This window comes from Pan troglodytes, chromosome 1 (assembly GCF_028858775.2).
Source record: "Pan troglodytes isolate AG18354 chromosome 1, NHGRI_mPanTro3-v2.0_pri, whole genome shotgun sequence".
In the NCBI taxonomy this organism is placed as follows: domain Eukaryota; kingdom Metazoa; phylum Chordata; class Mammalia; order Primates; family Hominidae; genus Pan; species Pan troglodytes.
In genome coordinates, this window is record NC_072398.2 from 79,059,587 (window position 1) to 79,078,882 (window position 19,296).

The 19,296-nt window shown below is 36.7% G+C and overlaps 1 protein-coding gene across 5 annotated transcripts in view; it reads left to right on the top strand.

Annotated features, from left to right (window-relative positions):
• Positions 1–19,296, top strand: part of KIFAP3 (kinesin associated protein 3) — a 164,012-nt gene that overhangs the window by 33,001 nt on the left and 111,715 nt on the right. For all 5 annotated transcript variants that reach the window (XM_016932248.3, XM_016932234.3, XM_513988.7 and 2 more), the window contains exons 3-7: positions 5,848–6,002; positions 13,428–13,483; positions 14,286–14,427; positions 17,163–17,262; positions 18,210–18,334. In XM_016932248.3, coding sequence (XP_016787737.1) covers positions 5,848–6,002; positions 13,428–13,483; positions 14,286–14,427; positions 17,163–17,262; positions 18,210–18,334 — 578 coding nt within the window. The remainder of the gene's footprint in view (positions 1–5,847; positions 6,003–13,427; positions 13,484–14,285; positions 14,428–17,162; positions 17,263–18,209; positions 18,335–19,296) is intronic.

Genomic DNA, 19,296 nt, shown 5'->3' on the forward strand with positions numbered 1-19,296 from the left:
ACATTAATTGATTTGCATATGTTGAACCAGCTTTGCGTCCCAGGGATGAAGCCAACTTGGTTGTGGTGGATAAGCTTTTTGATATGCTGCTGGATTCAGCTTGCCAGTATTTTATTGATGATTTTCACATTGATGTTCATCAGGGAAATTGGCCTGAAATTGTCTTTTTTTTGTTGTGTCTCTGCCAGGTTTGGTATCAGGATGATGCTGGCCTAATAAAATGAGTTAGGGAGGAGTCCCTCTTTTTCTCTTGCTTGGAATAGTTTCAGAAATAATGGTACCCACTCCTCTTTGTACCTCTGGTAGAATTCTGCAGTGAATCCATCTGTTCCTGGCCTTTTTCTTTTTTTGGTTGGTAGGCTATTAATTACTGCCTAAATTTCAGAACTTGTTATTGGTCTATTCAGCCATTTTACTTCTTCCTGGTTTAGTCTTGGGAGGGTGTATGTGTCCAGGAATTTATTCATTTCTTATAGATTTTCTGGTTTATTTGCTTCGAGGTGTTTGTAGTATTCTCTGATGGTAGTTTGTATTTCTGTGGGATCAGTGGTGGTATCCCCTTTATTATATTTTATTGTGTCAATTTGATTTTTCTCTCTTTATTAGTCTAGCTAGCAGTCTATTTTGTTAATTTTTTTGAAAAAACAGCTCCTAGATTCATTGATTTTTGGAAGAGTTTTTTGTGTCTTTATCTCCTTCATTTCTGCTCTGATCTTAGTTATTTCTTGTCTTCTGCTGGCTTTTGACTTTGTTTGCTCTTGCTTCTCTAGTTCTTTTAATTTTGATGTTAGGGTGTCAGTTTCAGATCTTTCCACCTTTCTGATGTGGGCATTTAGTGCTATAAATTTCCTTCTACACACTGCTTAAGCTGTGTCCCAGAGATTCTGGTATGTTGTCTCTTTGTTCTCATTGGTTTCAAAGAACTTCTTTACTTCTGCCTTAATTTTTTAATTTACCCAGGAGTCATTCAGGACCAGGTTGTTCAGTTTCCATGTAGTTATGCGGTTTTGAGTGAGTTTCTTAATCCTGAGTCCTAATTTGATTGCACTGTGGTCTGAGAGACCATTTGTTATGATTTCCATTCTTCTGCATTTGCTGAGGATTGTTTTACTTCCAATTATGTGGTCGATTTTAGAATAAGTGCCATGTGGCACTTAGAAAAATGTATATTCTGTTTATTTGGAGTAGAGAGTTCTGTGGATGTCTATTAGGTACACTTGATCCAGAGCTGAGTTCAAGTCCTGAGTATCCTTGTTAATTTTCTGTCTCGTTGATCTGCCTAATATTGATAGTGGGGTATTAAAGTCTCCCACTATTATTGTGTGGGAATCTAAGTCTCTTTGTAGTGTAGGTCTCTAAGAACTTGTTTTGTGAATCTGGGTGGTCCTGTATTGGGTGCATATATATTTAGGAGAGTTAGGTCTTTTTGTTGCATTGAACCCTTTACCATTATGTAATGCCCTTCTTTGTCTTTTTTGATCTTTGTTGGTTTAAAGTCTGTTTTATCAGAGACTAGAATTGCAATCCCTGCTTTTTTTTTTTTTTCCATTTGCTTGGTAAATATTCCTCCATTCCTTTATTTTGAGCCTAAGTGTGTCTTTGCATGTGAGCTAGGTCTCCTGAATACAGCACACCAATGGGTCTTGACTCTATCCAATTTGCCAGTCTGTGTCTTTCAATTGAGGCATTTAGCCCATTCACATTTAAGGTTAATATTGTTATATGTGAATTTGATCCTGTCATCATGCTGGTAGCTGGTTATTTTGCACATTAGTTGATGTAGTTTATTCAGTGTCATTGGTCGTTATATTTTGGTGTGTTTTTGCGGTGGCCGGTACTGGTTTTTCCTTTTCATATTTAGTGCTTCCTTCAGGAGCTCTTTTAAGGCAGGCCTGGTTGTGACAGAATCCCTCAGCGTTTGCTTGTCTGGAAAGGTTTTTATCTCTCCTTTGCTTATGAAGCTTAGTTTGGCTGGATATTAAATTCTGTGTTGAAAATTATTTTCCTTAAGATTGTTGAATATTGGTCCCCACTCTCTTCTGGCTTATAGAATTTCTGCAGAGAGATCCGCTGTTAGTCTGACGGGCTTCCCTTTGTAGTTGACCTGACCTTTCTCTCTGGCTGCTCTTAACATTTTTTCCTCTGTTTCAACCTTGGAGAATCTGATGATTATGTGTCTTGGGATTTATCTTCTCGAGGAGTATCTTAGTGGTGTTCTCTGTATTTCCTGAATTTGAATGTTGGCCTGTCTTGCTAGGCTGGGGAGGCTCTCCTGGATAATATCCTGAAGTGTGTTTTCCAACTTGGTTCCATTCTCCCTGTCACTTTCAGGTACACCAATCAATCATAGGTTTGATCTTTTCACATAGTGCCATATTTCTTGGAGGCTTTGTTTGTTCCTTTTCATTCTTTTTTCTCTAATCTTGTCTTCACGCCTTATTTCAGCAAGGTGATCTTCAATCTCTAATCTTTCTTCTGCTTGATCGATTTGGCTATTGATATTTGTGTATGTGCTTCACGAAGTTTTCATGCTGTGTTTTTCAGCTCCATCAAGTCATTTATGTTTCTCTCTAAACTGGTTATTCTAGTTATCAGTTCCTGTAACCTTTTATCAAGGTTCTTACCTTCCTTGCATTGGGTTAGAACATGCTCCTTTAATTCAGAGGAGTTTGTTATTACCCACCTTCTGATGCCTACTTCTGGCATTTCGTCAATCTCATTCTCCATCCAGTTTTGTACCCTTGCTGGAGAGGACTTGCGATCATTTGGAGGAGAAGAGGTATTCTGGGTTTTGGGATTTTCAGCGTTTTTGCACTGGTTTTTTCTCATTTTCATGGATTTATCCTTTGATCTTTGAGGCTGATGACCCTTGTATGGGGTTTTTTTTTTGGGGGGGGGGGGTTTTGTTGATGTTGTTGTTGTTGCTCTCTGTGTGTTAGTTTTTGTATCAACAGCCAGGCCCCTCTTCTGCAGGTCTGCTGCAGTGTGCTGCAATTCCACTCCAGACTCCGTCCTCCTGGGTATTACCAGTGGAGGCTGCTGAACAGCAAAGATTGCTGCCTGCTCCTTCCCCTGGAAGCTTCGTCCCAGAGGGGCTCTGGCCTGATGCCAGCCAGAGATCTCCTTTATGAGGTGTCTATCAACCCCTGTTGGGAGGTCTCTCCCAGTCAGGAGGCATGGGGATCAGGGACCCACTTGAGGAGGCAGTCTATCCCTTAGCAGAGCTGGTGTGCTGTGCTGGGAGAATTTCCCTTGTCAGGATCAGCTGCTCTCATCAGAGCCAGCAGGCAGGAAAGATTAAGTCTGCTGAAGCTGTGCCCACAGCCACCCCTCCTGCCAGGTTCTCTATCCCAGGGAGATGAGAGTTTTATCTGTAAGCCCCTAAGGCTGCTGCATTTCCTTCATAGATGCCCTGCCCAGTGAGGAGGCATATAGAGAAGCAGTCTGGCCTCAGCCGCTTTGCCACACTGTGGTGAATTCTACCCAGTCCAAACCTCCCAGTCTCCTTAGCACTGTCCGGGGAAAACTACCTACTACAGCCTTACTGATGACAGACCCACCTCCCCCCACCAAGCTCGATCATCCCAGATCAACTCCAGACTGCTGTGCTGGCAGTGAGAATTTCAAGCCAGTGGTTCATAGCTTGCTGGGCTCCATAAGAGTGGGACTCACTGAGTGAGACCACTTGGCTCCTTGGCTTCCACCCCCTTTCCAGGGGAGTGAACAGTTCTGTCTCACTGGGATTCCAGGCACCTGGGGTAAGAAAAAAACTTCTGCAGCTAGCTCGCTGCCTGCCCAAACAGCCACCCAGTTTTGTGCTTGAAATCCAGGGCCCAGGTGTTATAGGCTCACCAAGGATTCTCCTGATCTGCGGACTGCAAAAACTGTGGGAAAAGCATAGTACCCGGGCCAGGTAGCACAGTCCCTCACAGCTTCCCTTGGCTGAGTGAGGGAGGTCCCCCAGCTCCTTGCACTTCCTGGGTGAAGTGATGCCCCCGCCACCCCGCTTCTGCTTGCTCTCCATGGGTTGTACCCACTGCCTAACCAGTCCCCGTGAGATGAACTGGGTACCTCAATTGGAAGTGCAGAAATCACCCACCTTTTGCGTTGGTCTCACTGGGAGCTGCAGACTGAGGCTGTTTCTGTTCAGCCATCTTGGCCCCTCCTTATGCCTCTAGATATCTACCCAAATGAGTTGAAAACATGTTCACACAAAAAGCTGCACTTGAATGTTTATAGCAGTTTTACTCATAATTGCAAATAATTGGAAGCAAACTAGAGGTCTTTTTAGAGTTTTTCTCTGTATTGACCTTTCTCTCTATGCCTTCTGATGTGCAGCTAAAACTATATAAAAATATAATAAAATTAAAGGACTTAAAAGGTAGGAACCAAAAAAAAAAAAAACCCAAATAAATTAAGGAAGAAATAAAGGGACAGAATACTACTAGAGTTCTTCTTGTAAACATTAGAAGGCACTCTAGCAAATTTAAACAGAAAAGGAATTTATTAAAAGCTATTACATAGCTTGTAGAACCCCAGGAGAACCAGATTTGGGGTTGAATATATAGCTGGGAATAATATCTAAGCCATTCTGCTGGAATGGTTTCGGGAGAAATCATCTACATATGGATAATAAGCTTACAGGACATTGCTCTGAGATCCCCACTCCTGCCCTTCTAATTCCTTGATGTCTTCCAACAAAAATTAGCCATCTTTAACACAAAATAATTCTACACAGTGGCTGCTTGTTCATCTTTCTCTTTTTCAAAAGAACCTTGCATGGGAGCATCTGCTTGACAGTCTTTTGACACCAGGTTGACTCTTCACTTTGAACCTAATTTTATGTCTTTATACCTCTTCCTGGTACCCTGAATCCGTGTAACTAGGCAATTGTTTCCAAACTCTTAATAATGGTTTCTTAATGGGTTCCCAGTGAATCTCCTGGGCTAACTTTAAAAGGAGGGAGGTGTTGGCTAATTATTGTTTTTTAGTGCACTAACTTAAGTATAAAATGTATTCATTTGTTCCTCAAAATTCCTCATATAGATCTTAAAGTGGATCTCTCTTTTTTTTTTTTTTTTTTTTTTTTTTTTGAGACAGAGCCTCGCCCTGTCACACAGGCTGGAGTACAATGGTGCGATCTCAGCTCACTGCAACCTCTGCCTCCCAAGTTCAAACAATTCTGCTGCCTCAACCTCCCGAGTAGCTGGGATTACAGGCACGCACCACCACACCTGGCAAATTTTTTGTATCTTTAGTAGACACAGGGTTTCACCATATTGGCCAGGCTGGTCTCAAACTCCTGACCTCGTGATCCCCCCGCCTCGGCCTCCCAAAGTGCTGGAATTACAGGCGTGAACCACCGTGCCCGGCCAGATCTCACTTTTTTTTTTGCTTTTACCTTCTATATAGTTACCACCAGAACAACTGAATCTGAACATATCAATATTGTGTCTTGTCCCTAGCTGAAAAAAAGTTAGCATTTGTGGGTATGGTCAAGAAAATGATTTATTTATGATGGTATGGATTCTTACATTTAATAATGCTAAAGACTTTATATATTTTATATCAGAAATACTGTTTTAAAACAGAATCTCTGAATATGCTGTCTTGCCTAGAGAGTCTGAAAAAGATTTTATGTTCCTTTTTTTATTTTGTTTGTCTAGTTCACAGAAAATCACTGCCTTGTATTTTTCTAAGCCTAATTATATCTAATAGTTTATTTTACTAAGAGTCTATGGCCAGGTTCTCTATAATAATTTATAATCTATAAATTATTTTAAAGTAGTAGTATTGAAGTTATTACTTTTATAATATGTGAGTTGAAAAATTCTGTTATACTTACAGCATTCGACTTAAAAGTCTCAATGCCAACACAGATATAACTTCCCTGGCAAGGAAGGTGGTCGAAGAATGTAAACTCATTCATCCTTCAAAACTAAATGAGGTAGAACAGCTGTTGTACTATCTACAGAACCGCCGTGATTCATTGTCAGGAAAAGGTAAGTAGTAGAATTCCTGGCTTCCTAATGCAAATCCAAAGTTGTTTGATTATAGTTCATCAAGCAACTATAAAAAAAAGTTTATCAAACTATTGATATTTGATGTTGGGTAGGTTTTTTTCACCAGTGTTATGAATGAGTAAACAACAAAGAATAAACATTAATTGCTTTCATGGTAGGCTTTATATTAGATGCTTCCACATAAAATAGTCTAATTCTTTTTCATGTTTTGTGTGTGTACACATACACTGAAGTAAGAATAAAAAAGGAAATGTCTGTCATATTGATTCTAGAATAATCAAAGGAGAGAATTTGGGGCAGAAAACCTATTTTCACTGCCCCAACTAGACTGATGTTTTATAAACTTCTTTTTTATATTTGTTTATCATTTGGATGGATTATGTAAGTGTTAAAATATATATCATATGCCTTAGACTATCCTAAAGATATAACTTTCATGAATCTTTATTTTCTCTTTGTTTCCTTTTTTTTTTTTTTTTTTTTTTTTGCAGCAGAGAAAAAGGTTTAATCTGGGGGTCACCAAACTAGGAGATGAGAGAAAACCTCAAATCCATCTCCCTGAGAAGTTTGGGGCTAGAGTTTTTAAGGGTTTTGGACTGGCTGAAGTGTGGAGATTGTTGATTGGTCAGAGTGTAAGGTGAAGTAATGGGACAGGATGATGAAGAAGCTGTATTCTCATGCTGATTTCATTCCTCTATGAGGGTCTTCTGACTGGTTGGCATCAGCTGTTTCACTGCAACTCAGGGTCTGAAAAACATTTTAAATGATCCTTAAGCAAAATCCTTATGATTCTAATGTCAGAGATCCTGTCTGTAAGAACAATGGGGATGTAAATGGTCAGCATGTAGTGCTATGTGACTTTAGCAACAAGGAAATGGGCCGAAGTATAGCCTATTAATGCTTAGTTAGAACTATATTTCTGTCTGGAACAGAGTTCAAGTCAGAAAAATGGAAGAAATTTTTGAAAATCTTAGTTTGAAGACTTGTAGCCAGGGAAGAATTGAGGTTTAGTTCCAATTGTAGAAAACAATAAAAACTGAAAAGTAATAGACAAGATTAGAATCTAGTAACAGGTATACTATAGTTTCTTTTGAAACAAAATTTTTATCTCTAGTATTCCATTTCTACCAAAGACAAATTATAGTAGGACCAATTTATTTGCAAAATAATTGTTATACTTTGCCTATTTGCGTAAAGTATGGCAAGAATATTCATTGGCCATATAGGCTCTTTTAAGTTGACTTTGCAGGAACTTTTCCATAAGGAATCTTAGTTTAGACTTTTTAAAAGCCTTAAGGTTAGCTAAACCAAGGATTTATCCATGCCTACAGATACCTATATGAATTGGGTTATTTTGGGACCTCCACTCATCTCTTGTGGAGATCCCAAAATAACGAGGTTTCTGGATCTGTTGAAAGTAACATTTTTTACTTATCACAGGTGAGGAACACTATAAAGAAACTACACAGACAAGGTGGAAGGCTAGTCTTTCTGAGGTGCTTTTATTGGCTCTATAAAGTCAGTGTCAACTCCTCAAAGCAGTCTGGTCATATCTAAAAATATGCCAATCCAGTCAAAGCCTTGGTAAAGTAGCTAGCATCTCCAGTTGTGTCCTGCTACCAAAGAAAGCAAATTCTTATTGAATGTATGCAAATAACTATATTGCCATAAAATAAGAATACTTATGAATAAAGTTTCCACAATTGTGAGAACTCGGGTAAAAAGGCAAATTTTGCTCATAAAGATATACTTTACTTGTCATAAGCTATAAATAGCTCAAAAGAAAAAAAAGTTTTCTTGACTTCTCTTCAGTCAGAGTAGCAGACTTCCAAACAGATTGTTGTCTGTTTACCTTGGGATTGCCATTCATAAACCAGGCAGTTCTTTGTCAGTCAGGTAAGAGCTGTTTAATGGGCACTGTAGAATCCTGCAGCTTCTCACACAGTTTCAGAGTCAGTCCTGGGGAAAAAGAGGCTCCCTGCTCATGAGTGTCTCCTTCTTGAATTTCCCAAGTAGCATGATCATATACAAAGTATCTCCATTTTATTGTGGAACTCTTCTGGGCACTGCTGACCCCAATTAGACTGTTACTGACATTGCCAAAATAGCATGGGTATTTCAGATGTCATGATCATTTTATGTCCTTCCATCATAGAATGTCTTCAGTTAATGTCCTATAACAAGGCAGTAAACGCCTCTTAAGTGGAAATTCTCTAGTTCAGAATCACAGTAGTCATCATTGGGATGTGCTCACAGACTTTTGCTGTAAGCCCCAGTAAGCATTCCACAAAAGGCTATCACGTGGAGAATTTGTTCCTACCAGCACTCCAGCTTCTATTCTGTATTCTTTGGGCTCAGGCAATCTTACTGGTTCCCATTTTAGTATGTCCAGTTAATTATAGCTTGAAGGGCAGATTTGTGTACCTTTAGTTTTATAGTACTAGGTAGAGGAAACATCCCCTAGTCAGATACAATATCCATTTTCATAAGACATTTAGGTAAAGAATACACAATTACTTTACAAAAATCCTATATAAACATTTCAACTTTGATAATCCTATCCACCCTTACATTTTATGTTCTGGTCCTGGGAATTTCTCTTCACTCCCAGACCATTTTACCCTCTCCTGTGAAAAGGGATTTGGGTTCCCAGCAGAGGGTTTAGCTAAGGGACCAAGGCTTTTTAGTCAATCTTTGTGTTGATTAATCACCTCAACATCATCCCCAGGCAGTTTTTGGTCAGTTTTCTCATTCTGATCTTTGTCTTCTGATTTTTAAAAAAATGTCTCCAATTGGGGCAAGTACAGAAAACTGATTTGGTACCCTTTAATATTGGGGGAACCAGCAGTTAAGCCCTTTATTTCAACCCCATCAATTTCCATTTTATTCATTCAATTTCTTAATAACTGTCTAAAGATTTTCACTCTGCTGGGATGAGACCCATGACTCTCCCCTTTTCTTTTCCCCTTATTTTTACTCCTATCAATGTTTTCTTCATTCATGATATTTCTTGATAACTGTTAAAACTTCCCATCATCCTGGGATAAGTCCTTTGATCCTCCCCTCTACCCTTCACCATTCCCTTGTTAACTAGCCTAATATTTTCTGTTAGCATCTGTAAGACCCATGAGGAGAAGCTGACCATGACCTGGGTAATGGGCATATTCAAGGGGTGAATATCCCTGTCATCATAATGCCAGTCCCATATGGCTTGCATACAAACCACATTAGCTGCTTCATCTGGGGTACTCCACTTGGCAGTTATAGGTGGAGTCGGACAGTCCCCTTTCTCAGGGTAAAGAGACCTTACAGTGGCTTTTATCCAGTTCATTAGGCTAAGTCTTTCCTCACTAATAATGTCCTGTTTTTCTGGGTCATGTATAACCATTTGCAATTGTTTAATAGTGAGCAGTGGGTACCGTACGAACCCAAACATGTTCTTTCACTCTGCAGCATTTTGAAACCAAAGACACTGCTCCCAAATTAGTTACTCTCATAATCCATTTCAATACAGGTTCTTTAGGGAGCTGATGATATTAATCTATAAAATAAAAGGATGGAGGATAAGGAACCTTTGATTCCTGGGTGACCATGTGGTCATCCATGGCATGGAACTGCAGCTAGGCTATGCCCAGTTACTAAAGGTAAAAGTTACAGTGAATTTGGAGATGGATACAACTTCTGGGGAGCTGGTTCACTGGATGCATAAGGAAATGCAAACTAATGTGAAAAAAGCGTAATATTCAATTCCTTGGTTATTGTTACCTATAATGGCTAAAATGAAAGTAAAAGGGATTGCTGGGTTGGACCTTAAGGCTAGAGAAAGCTCAGATGTGGGTCTGTGTGAGCTCAGGTCACTAGCCTCGAAGCTACCCACAAAAGCGGAAAATCATGTCAGGGCAATATAAAATGCCTCTGCAACCTGTGGTCTCCAAGAAGGTAGCCAATGTAGAAGAAGAACAAAATGAAGTAACTGTCGAAACCAGAGTATATAGTATAAAGGAATTGTTCTGTTTCATAGAGCTCCCACTCAGTCACAGGTCAAGTTTTCAAGGACATAAAACAAGATGGGAGGAACCCTCAGTTAGTAGCTCCCCTTTATGAAGAACACAGAAAGGCAAAGAAAAGATTATTTCTGGAAAGGACGGGAACAATATGAATATTCATAAACCAAAAAGTACACTGCAGTCAATATTTCCCAAGACTAGTCATACACATCTTTTTCTCCTATTAATCAAAACCTTGCAAGAGACAGTGATTTTTTACCTTTTGCTCAGCCAGATTTCACACAGAGAGATCAGGAACCTGACTGGTAAATGATTCTTACTACCCTGTTGCCAGCTTGTCAGGTTCCTGGATTCTCTTAAACTGTGGCTTCCAAAAGAGCAGAGCTTTGATCACCCTGCTTGCTGATTATGAAAGAAAATCATTTTCTTTGTTTTCATGGGTTCATAGGTGAAAGCTGCCCAGTTTTGCCAGATACAATCCAAGGGGCTGCTTGATGTAGGAGGGATTAAGTTAGCATTTCCCGTATCGACCAAGACAAAATTACAATATACGCATAACAAAGACAAACACCAGTTACTTGGCTCAATATCCAAGTTTTAACCTAGCAAAACAGATAAAACAGACCCCCCTTTCTACCCGTTATGCACATTGAACTTCTGCTAATGTTTCCTTCTGGGTTCCCCACACACAAACAGGACAAGATAAGAACAGACATGAGACCCTGATAAGTCAGAACTCTAAAACCAGGTTTCATAACTGAAACCAAATCGCCCAGGAGTACTTCCCCCAAATGTTGCCCTTTATTCTTCCAGTTGGGGAAATTCCCCTTAAACAGGGCCCTTTTTACAGATTGGGAAGGGTCCCCAGGACTTCTGAAGAGGGAACACGACCTTTAAGGAGGCCAACAGATCAGGAGAAGGCAAAAGGGATGTCGATTGCCCTTGGCAATACTTACCGGAGAAGTCTTTCAGATTCAGAAACTGTTTCTGTACTCCAAGCAAGCTTATGTGAAGGTCGGCAATGCCTTGCTGGCAAGGGAGGCACCAGAGACAGCCCCTGGCTTAAAGAAGCCAGGCAGCCACTTGGACTCATCTCCGGGCCTCTGAAATGTTAAGAGGTCACCGAGCCACAGGCAGATGCCTACGAGGGGTATCCCTTTATGAGTTCACCACTAAATTGTAACCATACCTGGCTAATTTTTTACATTTTTTGTAGAGACAGGGTCTCACTATGTTGCCTAGGCTAGTCTCAAACTCCTGGGCTCAAGCGATCCTCCTGCCTTGGCCTCCCAAAGTGCTGGGATCGCAGGCATGAGCCACTGTGCCCAGCTGGTGCTCTTAAAATAATGTATCAATGCTTAAGTTTTGATTGGACTAAGTAGGAAAAAAAAAGAAAACTTTGTTTGGAATTTTTTCAAATTAGTCAATCTCTCTTCATCCACAGCAAATAAAATGCCTTGTACTTAATATATACTTTTATTAGCTGTGAATACAGTATCTAACATAGATGATCAAAATATATTTGTTGAATTAATTAAATGGTTGTAAATTTATTTACAAGCAAAAAGGGCTGGGTGTGGTGGCTCACACCTATAATGTCAGCACTTTGGGAGGCCGAGGCGGGCGGATCACAAGGTCAAGAGATCGAGACCATCCTGGCCAACATGGTGAAACCCCATCTCTAGTAAAAATACAAAAATAGCTGGGCGTGGTGGTGCGTGCCTGTGATCCCAGCTACTCAGGAGGCTGAGGCAGGAGAATTGCTTGAACCCAGGAGGCAGAGGTTGCGGTGAGCCAAGACCATGCCACTGCACTCCATCCTGGCACAGAGCGAGACTCCATCTCAAAAAAAAAAAAAAAAGCAAAAATAGACATTTTGAACACGATTGCTTCTAATCACATAGCTGGCATTCAGTTAAGTACTACGTAGATAAGGAAAATATTATCAAGGGAGATTTTTATTAAACAAATATTTTGTTGGTAGAATATTCTTGTTAAGATGTCTGTAAATGGTGAGAGATTGCATAGTCCAATAAATCCAAGTAGAAAAGCAAATCTGGTAGTCTTTTAAGATCTGTGTCTACTTATTGTAGGTTGTATAGTATAGTTGATCTTTCCTAGTGCCACATTAATATACTTCTGAAGGCATTTAGAATAAAATGTCTTTGAACTAGTAAAAACTCTTTCACTGAGTTTTCAGGGCAAATCAGTGGTTTTATCTTGCTCCCCAGAAATTAGAGGAATATGAAAAAATTTCCATGTCATCATACATGGATAAAATAATTCAATAATTTCTCTACCCGGGTAGAATATTATTAATAATTGAAGATATAGGAAATGCTTTAGGAAATGTATATTAAATATACACTTTTTAGAAAACTATTGGTTTTCTTTGTTAAAACTCTTTTACTTGGTAAGCGGTATTCCAAAGCCAGAAACCTTATCTTAAAAGTGATTGAAACAAAATAATACTTATTTGATTCATTACATTCAGTGATTTTTTTTGCATAATTAAAACCACTGTCTTAGTAAATTATCTGTTTGAAGCAGAATTAAGCTGTTGAGAATGTATGAGCTTATACAGAATGGGTGCTGTCCTCTGAAAATAATGACTAATTCTATCATATATTTATTTGCTAATTGTGGAATCAAAAATTTTGATAACATTCTAACTTACTTTAATTTACATACATTACTTAGACTTATGATCCAGATCCATAAAGTATATTTGATAGTTTTTTTGTTAAAAAATGAAATTATGCCATTAATCAGATAATTCAATATAAACGAATGGCTCAAACTTGTGTTCAACACCTTTGGATACCTCTTTATTTGGGAATAAGTGAGGATTTAATTAACACACGTAATAAATGTTTGCCTTTTAATTTATTATCTTAATTTTACTTGTTAAAAAAGAACCAGTTAACAACTATTCTATATCTTAGGTTTTAAATTTACCAATTTTTATTTCTTTCTGCTTTGTTAATTTTCATTTTAGTTTTTATATTACTCAAGTCATACTTTTTTCTTTGCCTTATTGATTTTCCTATTCCTACCTTAAATTTGAATTAGGAAGGGAAAGAGAGGATACTTAGAACAGACTATTTTGCTTCTTGTTGCCAAGTCTGACTGTATACCTTATATACCCAAAAAGTTAACCAAGGAGGAAGTTGGTGATTAGTTATAGGTTTTATTAATTTATACTCTCCTTGATATCCTCATTAGATCAAGTGGATTATATATGAACATTTTTATGCATTGAGAAGAGATTATTTCATAAACTATTTAGTTTTAATATCCCCAGTTTAGCTAGAATTAAACTCAGCTGCTGAAAATAAAAATTACCTAGAAACCCTAAAAACCTAAGTCTCCTTATTAAAAAAAAATCTTTTTACAGAGAAAAAAGAAAAATCAAGCAAACCTAAAGATCCACCTCCTTTTGAAGGAATGGAGGTAAGACTGCATGCATTCTGATCTAATAGAGGACTGGATTATAAGATATTGCCTTTTTCCATCAATAATACACACAATCACATTAAGCACATGTGGTATTTTTAAAAAATGACTGAACTCAGAGGTACCTGAAAAAGGTAGAAAATCATTATTTAATTGAAAAAGACAAAAAGTATTGGTTCTGCTTTTTTTGCTCTATCTCATCTCACCACAACCTCCGCCTCCCGGGTTCAAGCGATTTTCCTGCCTCAGCCTCCTGAGTAGCTGGGATTACAGGCATGTACCACCATGCCCAGCTAATTTTTGTATTTTTAGTAGTGATGGGGTTTCACCATGTTGGTCAGGCTTGTCTCAAACTCCTGACCTTGTGATCTGCCCATCTCAGCCTCCCAAAGTGCTGGGATTGTAGCTGTGAGCCACTGTGCCTGGCTAGGTGTGCTTTCTAGACAATTAATTTTGATAAATGATGGGTAAAAATGTTTACATATTCTTATTGTAATATGTTTTGAAATATTGTTTAATCTACTGTAGTAGATACAAATATTTTCTATTACATTTAAGATACTTTATATTGATAGACAATTTTTAAAGTTTATATACATCTCATTTTATCATGGGGTTTTGTATTAGAGTCCTAGGTCTAAAGGTCTAAAATTTCCATATCCAAAAAGATGGCTACTATGTGTTCTTTGGAAATTTGTGTGTTGTTATAAAGGCCAGTATATTGATCACAAAATATCATTTCTTTGACAGTGGATCTGTTGAGCATTGTTGATGAGTACTTTCTGCCTCTTTGTTTCAGATTGATGAAGTTGCTAACATTAATGACATGGATGAATATATTGAGTTATTATATGAAGATATTCCTGACAAAGTTCGGGGTTCTGCTTTGATCCTGCAGCTTGCTCGAAATCCTGATAACTTGGAAGAACTACTATTGAATGGTGATTACTATAAAACATGTTTAATTATAATAGAGGAATAAGTTACAGTTATTTATACAAAACTTAAGACTTCATACATTTTCCAGCTCTTTATTTCTTTCTTACTCAGATTTCTTAAATTGAGAGTGTAGCATTTAAATATTCTCCAGAGAATTCACAAACCATTTAATGTAAACAAGGAAAATTAAGCATTAATGGTACTATACCTTTTCTTTCTTCTACTCTGGGAAGCTTTTTTATTGTTTCAAGTAGGATATAAGATCAGACTTTAGACATTGGCATAAATATATATATCATGTTTTATTAAATTAAAGTTCCAATATTCTTTTTTTCTCAGTAGCACAGGGAAAGCTATTAATCTTTGCAGTTTCATTGAGATTGAATTTCACATCAAGTGTTTGCTTTCCTTTCACTAAAAGTACTTGGTAGTAACAAGAAAAGGAGATAGAATGTTTTTAACACCCTTTTCTCAATAACACCACTATAGAATCATTTTTGTTTTATTTTGTTTTTGTTTTTGAGACAGGGTCTCCCTCTGTTGCCCAGGCTGGAGTGCAGTGGCGCGATCTCCCCTCACTGCAGACTTTGGCTCACTGCAACCTCCGCCTCCCGGGTTCATATAATTCTCCCACCTCAGCCTCCTGAGTAGCTGGGATTATAGGCACGTGCCACCACGCCCTGTGTGTGGTTTTTTTTTTTTTTTTTTAGTAGAGACAGGGTTTCACCGTATTGGTCAGGCTGATCTGAAACTCCTGACCTCAGGTGATCCACCCACCTCGGCCTCCCAAAGTGCTAGGATTACAGGTGTGAGCCACCAGGCGCCCTGCCTATAGAATCATTTTAAATGCATAGTTTTCTGATTATACATTTGCCAAAAACAAAATAGGAAAGATGTATTTATTATCTGGTTTGCATTACATGAGAGAGAATGCCTTTCTGGTTGTTGCCAAATACCTGGATAAGATAATTCAAATCAATAGTTTTGTCGATCAGTACTTTCAAATAAGTATTTCAAATGCCTTTTCTGCTATATGCTTGACATTCTTTTATGAAGTAGATAATTCTTGAAAACTTATTCTGTGGCAGGTACTGTTCCATATTTTCATGGAATTGTTTTAGTGTTCCCTTTCCTTCTGTCCCATTGGTTTATTTGATGATTTACATACCAATACCACACTATTGCTGTGTTGTTTTGTATTTTGATTTGAACTTTAGAATATGTAGGAAAAATGTTCCAAATTGCTTTCTTTCGCCCCAAAATTGCCTTTACTGGTCTTGCACATTTGTCTTATATATTTTGAGATTACTTCATCATATTCTGTGAAAAGATGTAATGGGATTTTGATTATGATTGCATTCAATGTAGAAATTAATTTTGTGTTGTCTTTTGACCTCTTGTAAACTATATTTTCTTTTAGCTGTTTCTCAGTAAACTGTGTACAACTCCTGTAACTATATTTTAATTGAGATGTTTCTCTATTCTGTTTTAAGGAGAAAAATGAATAAAATTTTGCAAATAGGCCACTAAACCTATGCCTAAATTTATGACATTATAGAACAGTTCTGTATAGGCTAGTATTTAAAGAAATACTATTTTATCTGGATTATAATGGTCAAATACCTTTGGGAATTACTAGATTGAACAAAGCTACACCAGATTATTTATTAAGTAGGACTTTTTGGAGGCTTTACTGTTAATATGCATTGCCAACCTATTTATGTGACTCCAAAATAATTTTTTTCAAAGCATGTACTATTCAAGTTCTCTGCATTGTGAATGTGAATAATACTGTGAAATGCTATCATAGAATGATTTTTAATTTGCTAAAAAATTTGTCACTATGTGGATTCATAACTAATACAAACAATTTTTGTTTGTAGTCTGAATAGCCAGAAAGCTCAAATATGGAACATTTTCATTACTATAATAAATACTCATAATGCAGTCCATAAAGTACTATTGTAAATCCTGAGTATCTATTAAGAACAGTGGAATTATGATTTCTATATTTTAACATACAGATATTTTATTTTATTTTAATTATTTTAAGAATTAGTATGCCATGTACCAACCTGATTTGAAACTAGTGTCATTATATTTATAATTTTCATTTCCTCAAGAGAAAATTTTAGCAGAAATGCTTATTAACCTACCTGAAAGTTAATTTTGTGAAAGCTTTTTGTTTTATTTGTGGCTACTAGCATAAATTCAGTGTGATACTGAAATATTAAGTTTATTTTTCTGTGTATAGATTTTATTTGGTTTTTAATTTGCTTTAATGGAATGAGTGTTAGTCTACTAACCTGCTCATTTTTTTCTAGACTTATTCAAGTTCTTTTCATATTATCAAATACATTAAATCAGATGTTAAAAAGAAAAAAATCAGTACTGCAGTAGTAAGATTACAGTTCTTAATTTAAGGTTATTAAATTAAGAAATGAAAGGCTTTTTAATTATTTTATTGTCACCATAACATATATTATGTCACTTTATCTAAATCATATTTGATTACTTCTGTGTATAGTATATACTTGGAGCAGCATGTTACGTATCTTTAAGTAAAATTACATATTAGTTTTAAAAGTAGCTGTCTGTATTGGAAAGAAGCATCCTACTTTTTGTCCCAGTTCTATCTTAGCTTTGTTATTTATTAATAACTAGACATTTAAAACCAATCACCCTTTATACCAGAGCAAGCAGAATGATCGTTTCGGTACCTCTCCTTTTTCTTTAGAAACTGCCCTTGGTGCATTAGCAAGGGTCCTGAGAGAAGACTGGAAGCAAAGTGTCGAGTTAGCTACAAACATAATTTACATCTTTTTTTGTTTCTCCAGGTAAGTATAAAAATTATTAAATAAAAAGGCTACTGTATCTCTATTGCTCTTTGTCTGTGTCATTGATTCAATTTGTAGATCACTTGTTCTCTCAGTTTTTCTCTGTGTCTGCCTATGCTCTACTGCTGAATTCTTATTCCTGTTTCCCATTGTCTGTCTTGCTATCTGTTATTCTGTCTTTCATTTAGTCTATACCCACTCATGCCTCAGTTTCCTTATGAGTAAAATTTGGATAGTAATAGTGGCACCCTCTTTGGATAGTTTTTTGGATTAAATGAATTAAAAATTAAAATACTTAGAATAAAGCCTGACCCAAAGTAAGTGCTTAGTAAATGTTGTTATATATACGCATGTATGTACAAACACATACCTGTTATGTATTCGTATTTATTATTTATACATATATCCTTAAGAAAGAAGATACTTATTAAGACATTATGAAAAGTTTCTAGCCAATTCCTAGAGAATTGCTGCTTCTGTTCTAAAAATGTGCTAGTATTAGCAAATAAATATTTATCAAATAAATACTTGGATTAATGTATTGTCTAGAAAACATATGTAAAACCTGATTACTAGTACTTAACGAATTCTCTGATATCAGTTTTATACAATAAATAAAATGTATGTCTAGTATTGCTACATTATTAGTTTTGTTAGACAATAATCTAAAAATCTATTGTGAATATCTGAGTAGTTAATGTGGTTAGTTACAAAAAATGTCTACTTTCTAACTTCTTAAAAATAACTATTTTAGGTAAGAGTGTGATATATTTAAAGTAATTTTATAATCGCATGTCTTCCTAGTGTATTGTGGATATATTCATTTATTAAAATATGTATATCAAATTTATTTTCTACATGGTTCGTACCAGTGATCACCAAAAACAAATTTCCTGTACCCATAAAATGTATTCTTTTAAATATATATTAAAATGTCTTCTTTAAAGCTTTTCTCAATTTCATGGACTTATTACTCACTATAAAATTGGAGCTCTGTGTATGAATATTATTGATCATGAGTTAAAAAGACATGAGCTTTGGCAAGAAGAACTCTCAAAGAAGAAGAAAGCTGATATCCTTTTAGAGTGGCATTTGAACCGTCTGTTGTCTTTTAAGTTTTGGATGGGTGGGATGGTTTTGTTCTTTTTTCTTTTTTAAAAATTGTTAATTGCATTACTTGGAAACAATGCAGGAGTGTGTTATTGAAGGTTAAGAAGTAGATTGAAACTATCAAAATGAATACAGTTTGATATTCACTTTTTGTCTCTTCACAACCTTTATTAGTTAATGAGGTAGAAGGAGCAGGTAATAGTTGTGTCGGGTAACTTAGTAGGTGAGCCTCTAAGTGGTTACGTCATTACATCCACTAAGATCCTTTGGTTAGTTGAAGCCTGGCCCACCACTGCTGCTTATATACTGCTGTGTGAGTACTAAGGTGACTTTGATTAGAATGGGTGTAAATTTGGTGATGAACCTAGTTAAAGGTTCCATTTTTCTAGGAAAGTGCAAAAATACTGTTGTTAATAAATAAAAATTTGAAAGGCCTATAGAATAATAGAACCTGTGAAAGGAAACTTAGGTATCTGTTTTAATCTATCTTACAAATATAAAAATATTTCTGCAACTTCCCTGGCAAATGCTATTACATAGGCTCCTCTTTAACAATGTCAGTGTTTATTTATTTCACCCATTCTGTGGTTTAGCATTCTGTTTATTATAATAGTCTTTTGCTTAGTGCACTGAAGTCCATTCCCCAATAACTTCTATCCATTGTTTCTAGTATTGTATACTAAAGCAATATGGAATAAGGCTATTCTCTTCAACATCATAATTCTTCTCATATTTGAAGATATTTATCATATTTTAGCCTCTAAACTCAATGCTTCTAGATCAAAGGCCCCTGGTTTATTCGTATCTGTTCAAACATGATATGTTTTGCAGATCAACTAGGCATGCTGGTAACTTTCCTTTGAATCAAGTGTTTATTATGTCTTTTAAAAAGTGAAAACTTTATTCCTGTTTTGCAGAATATCA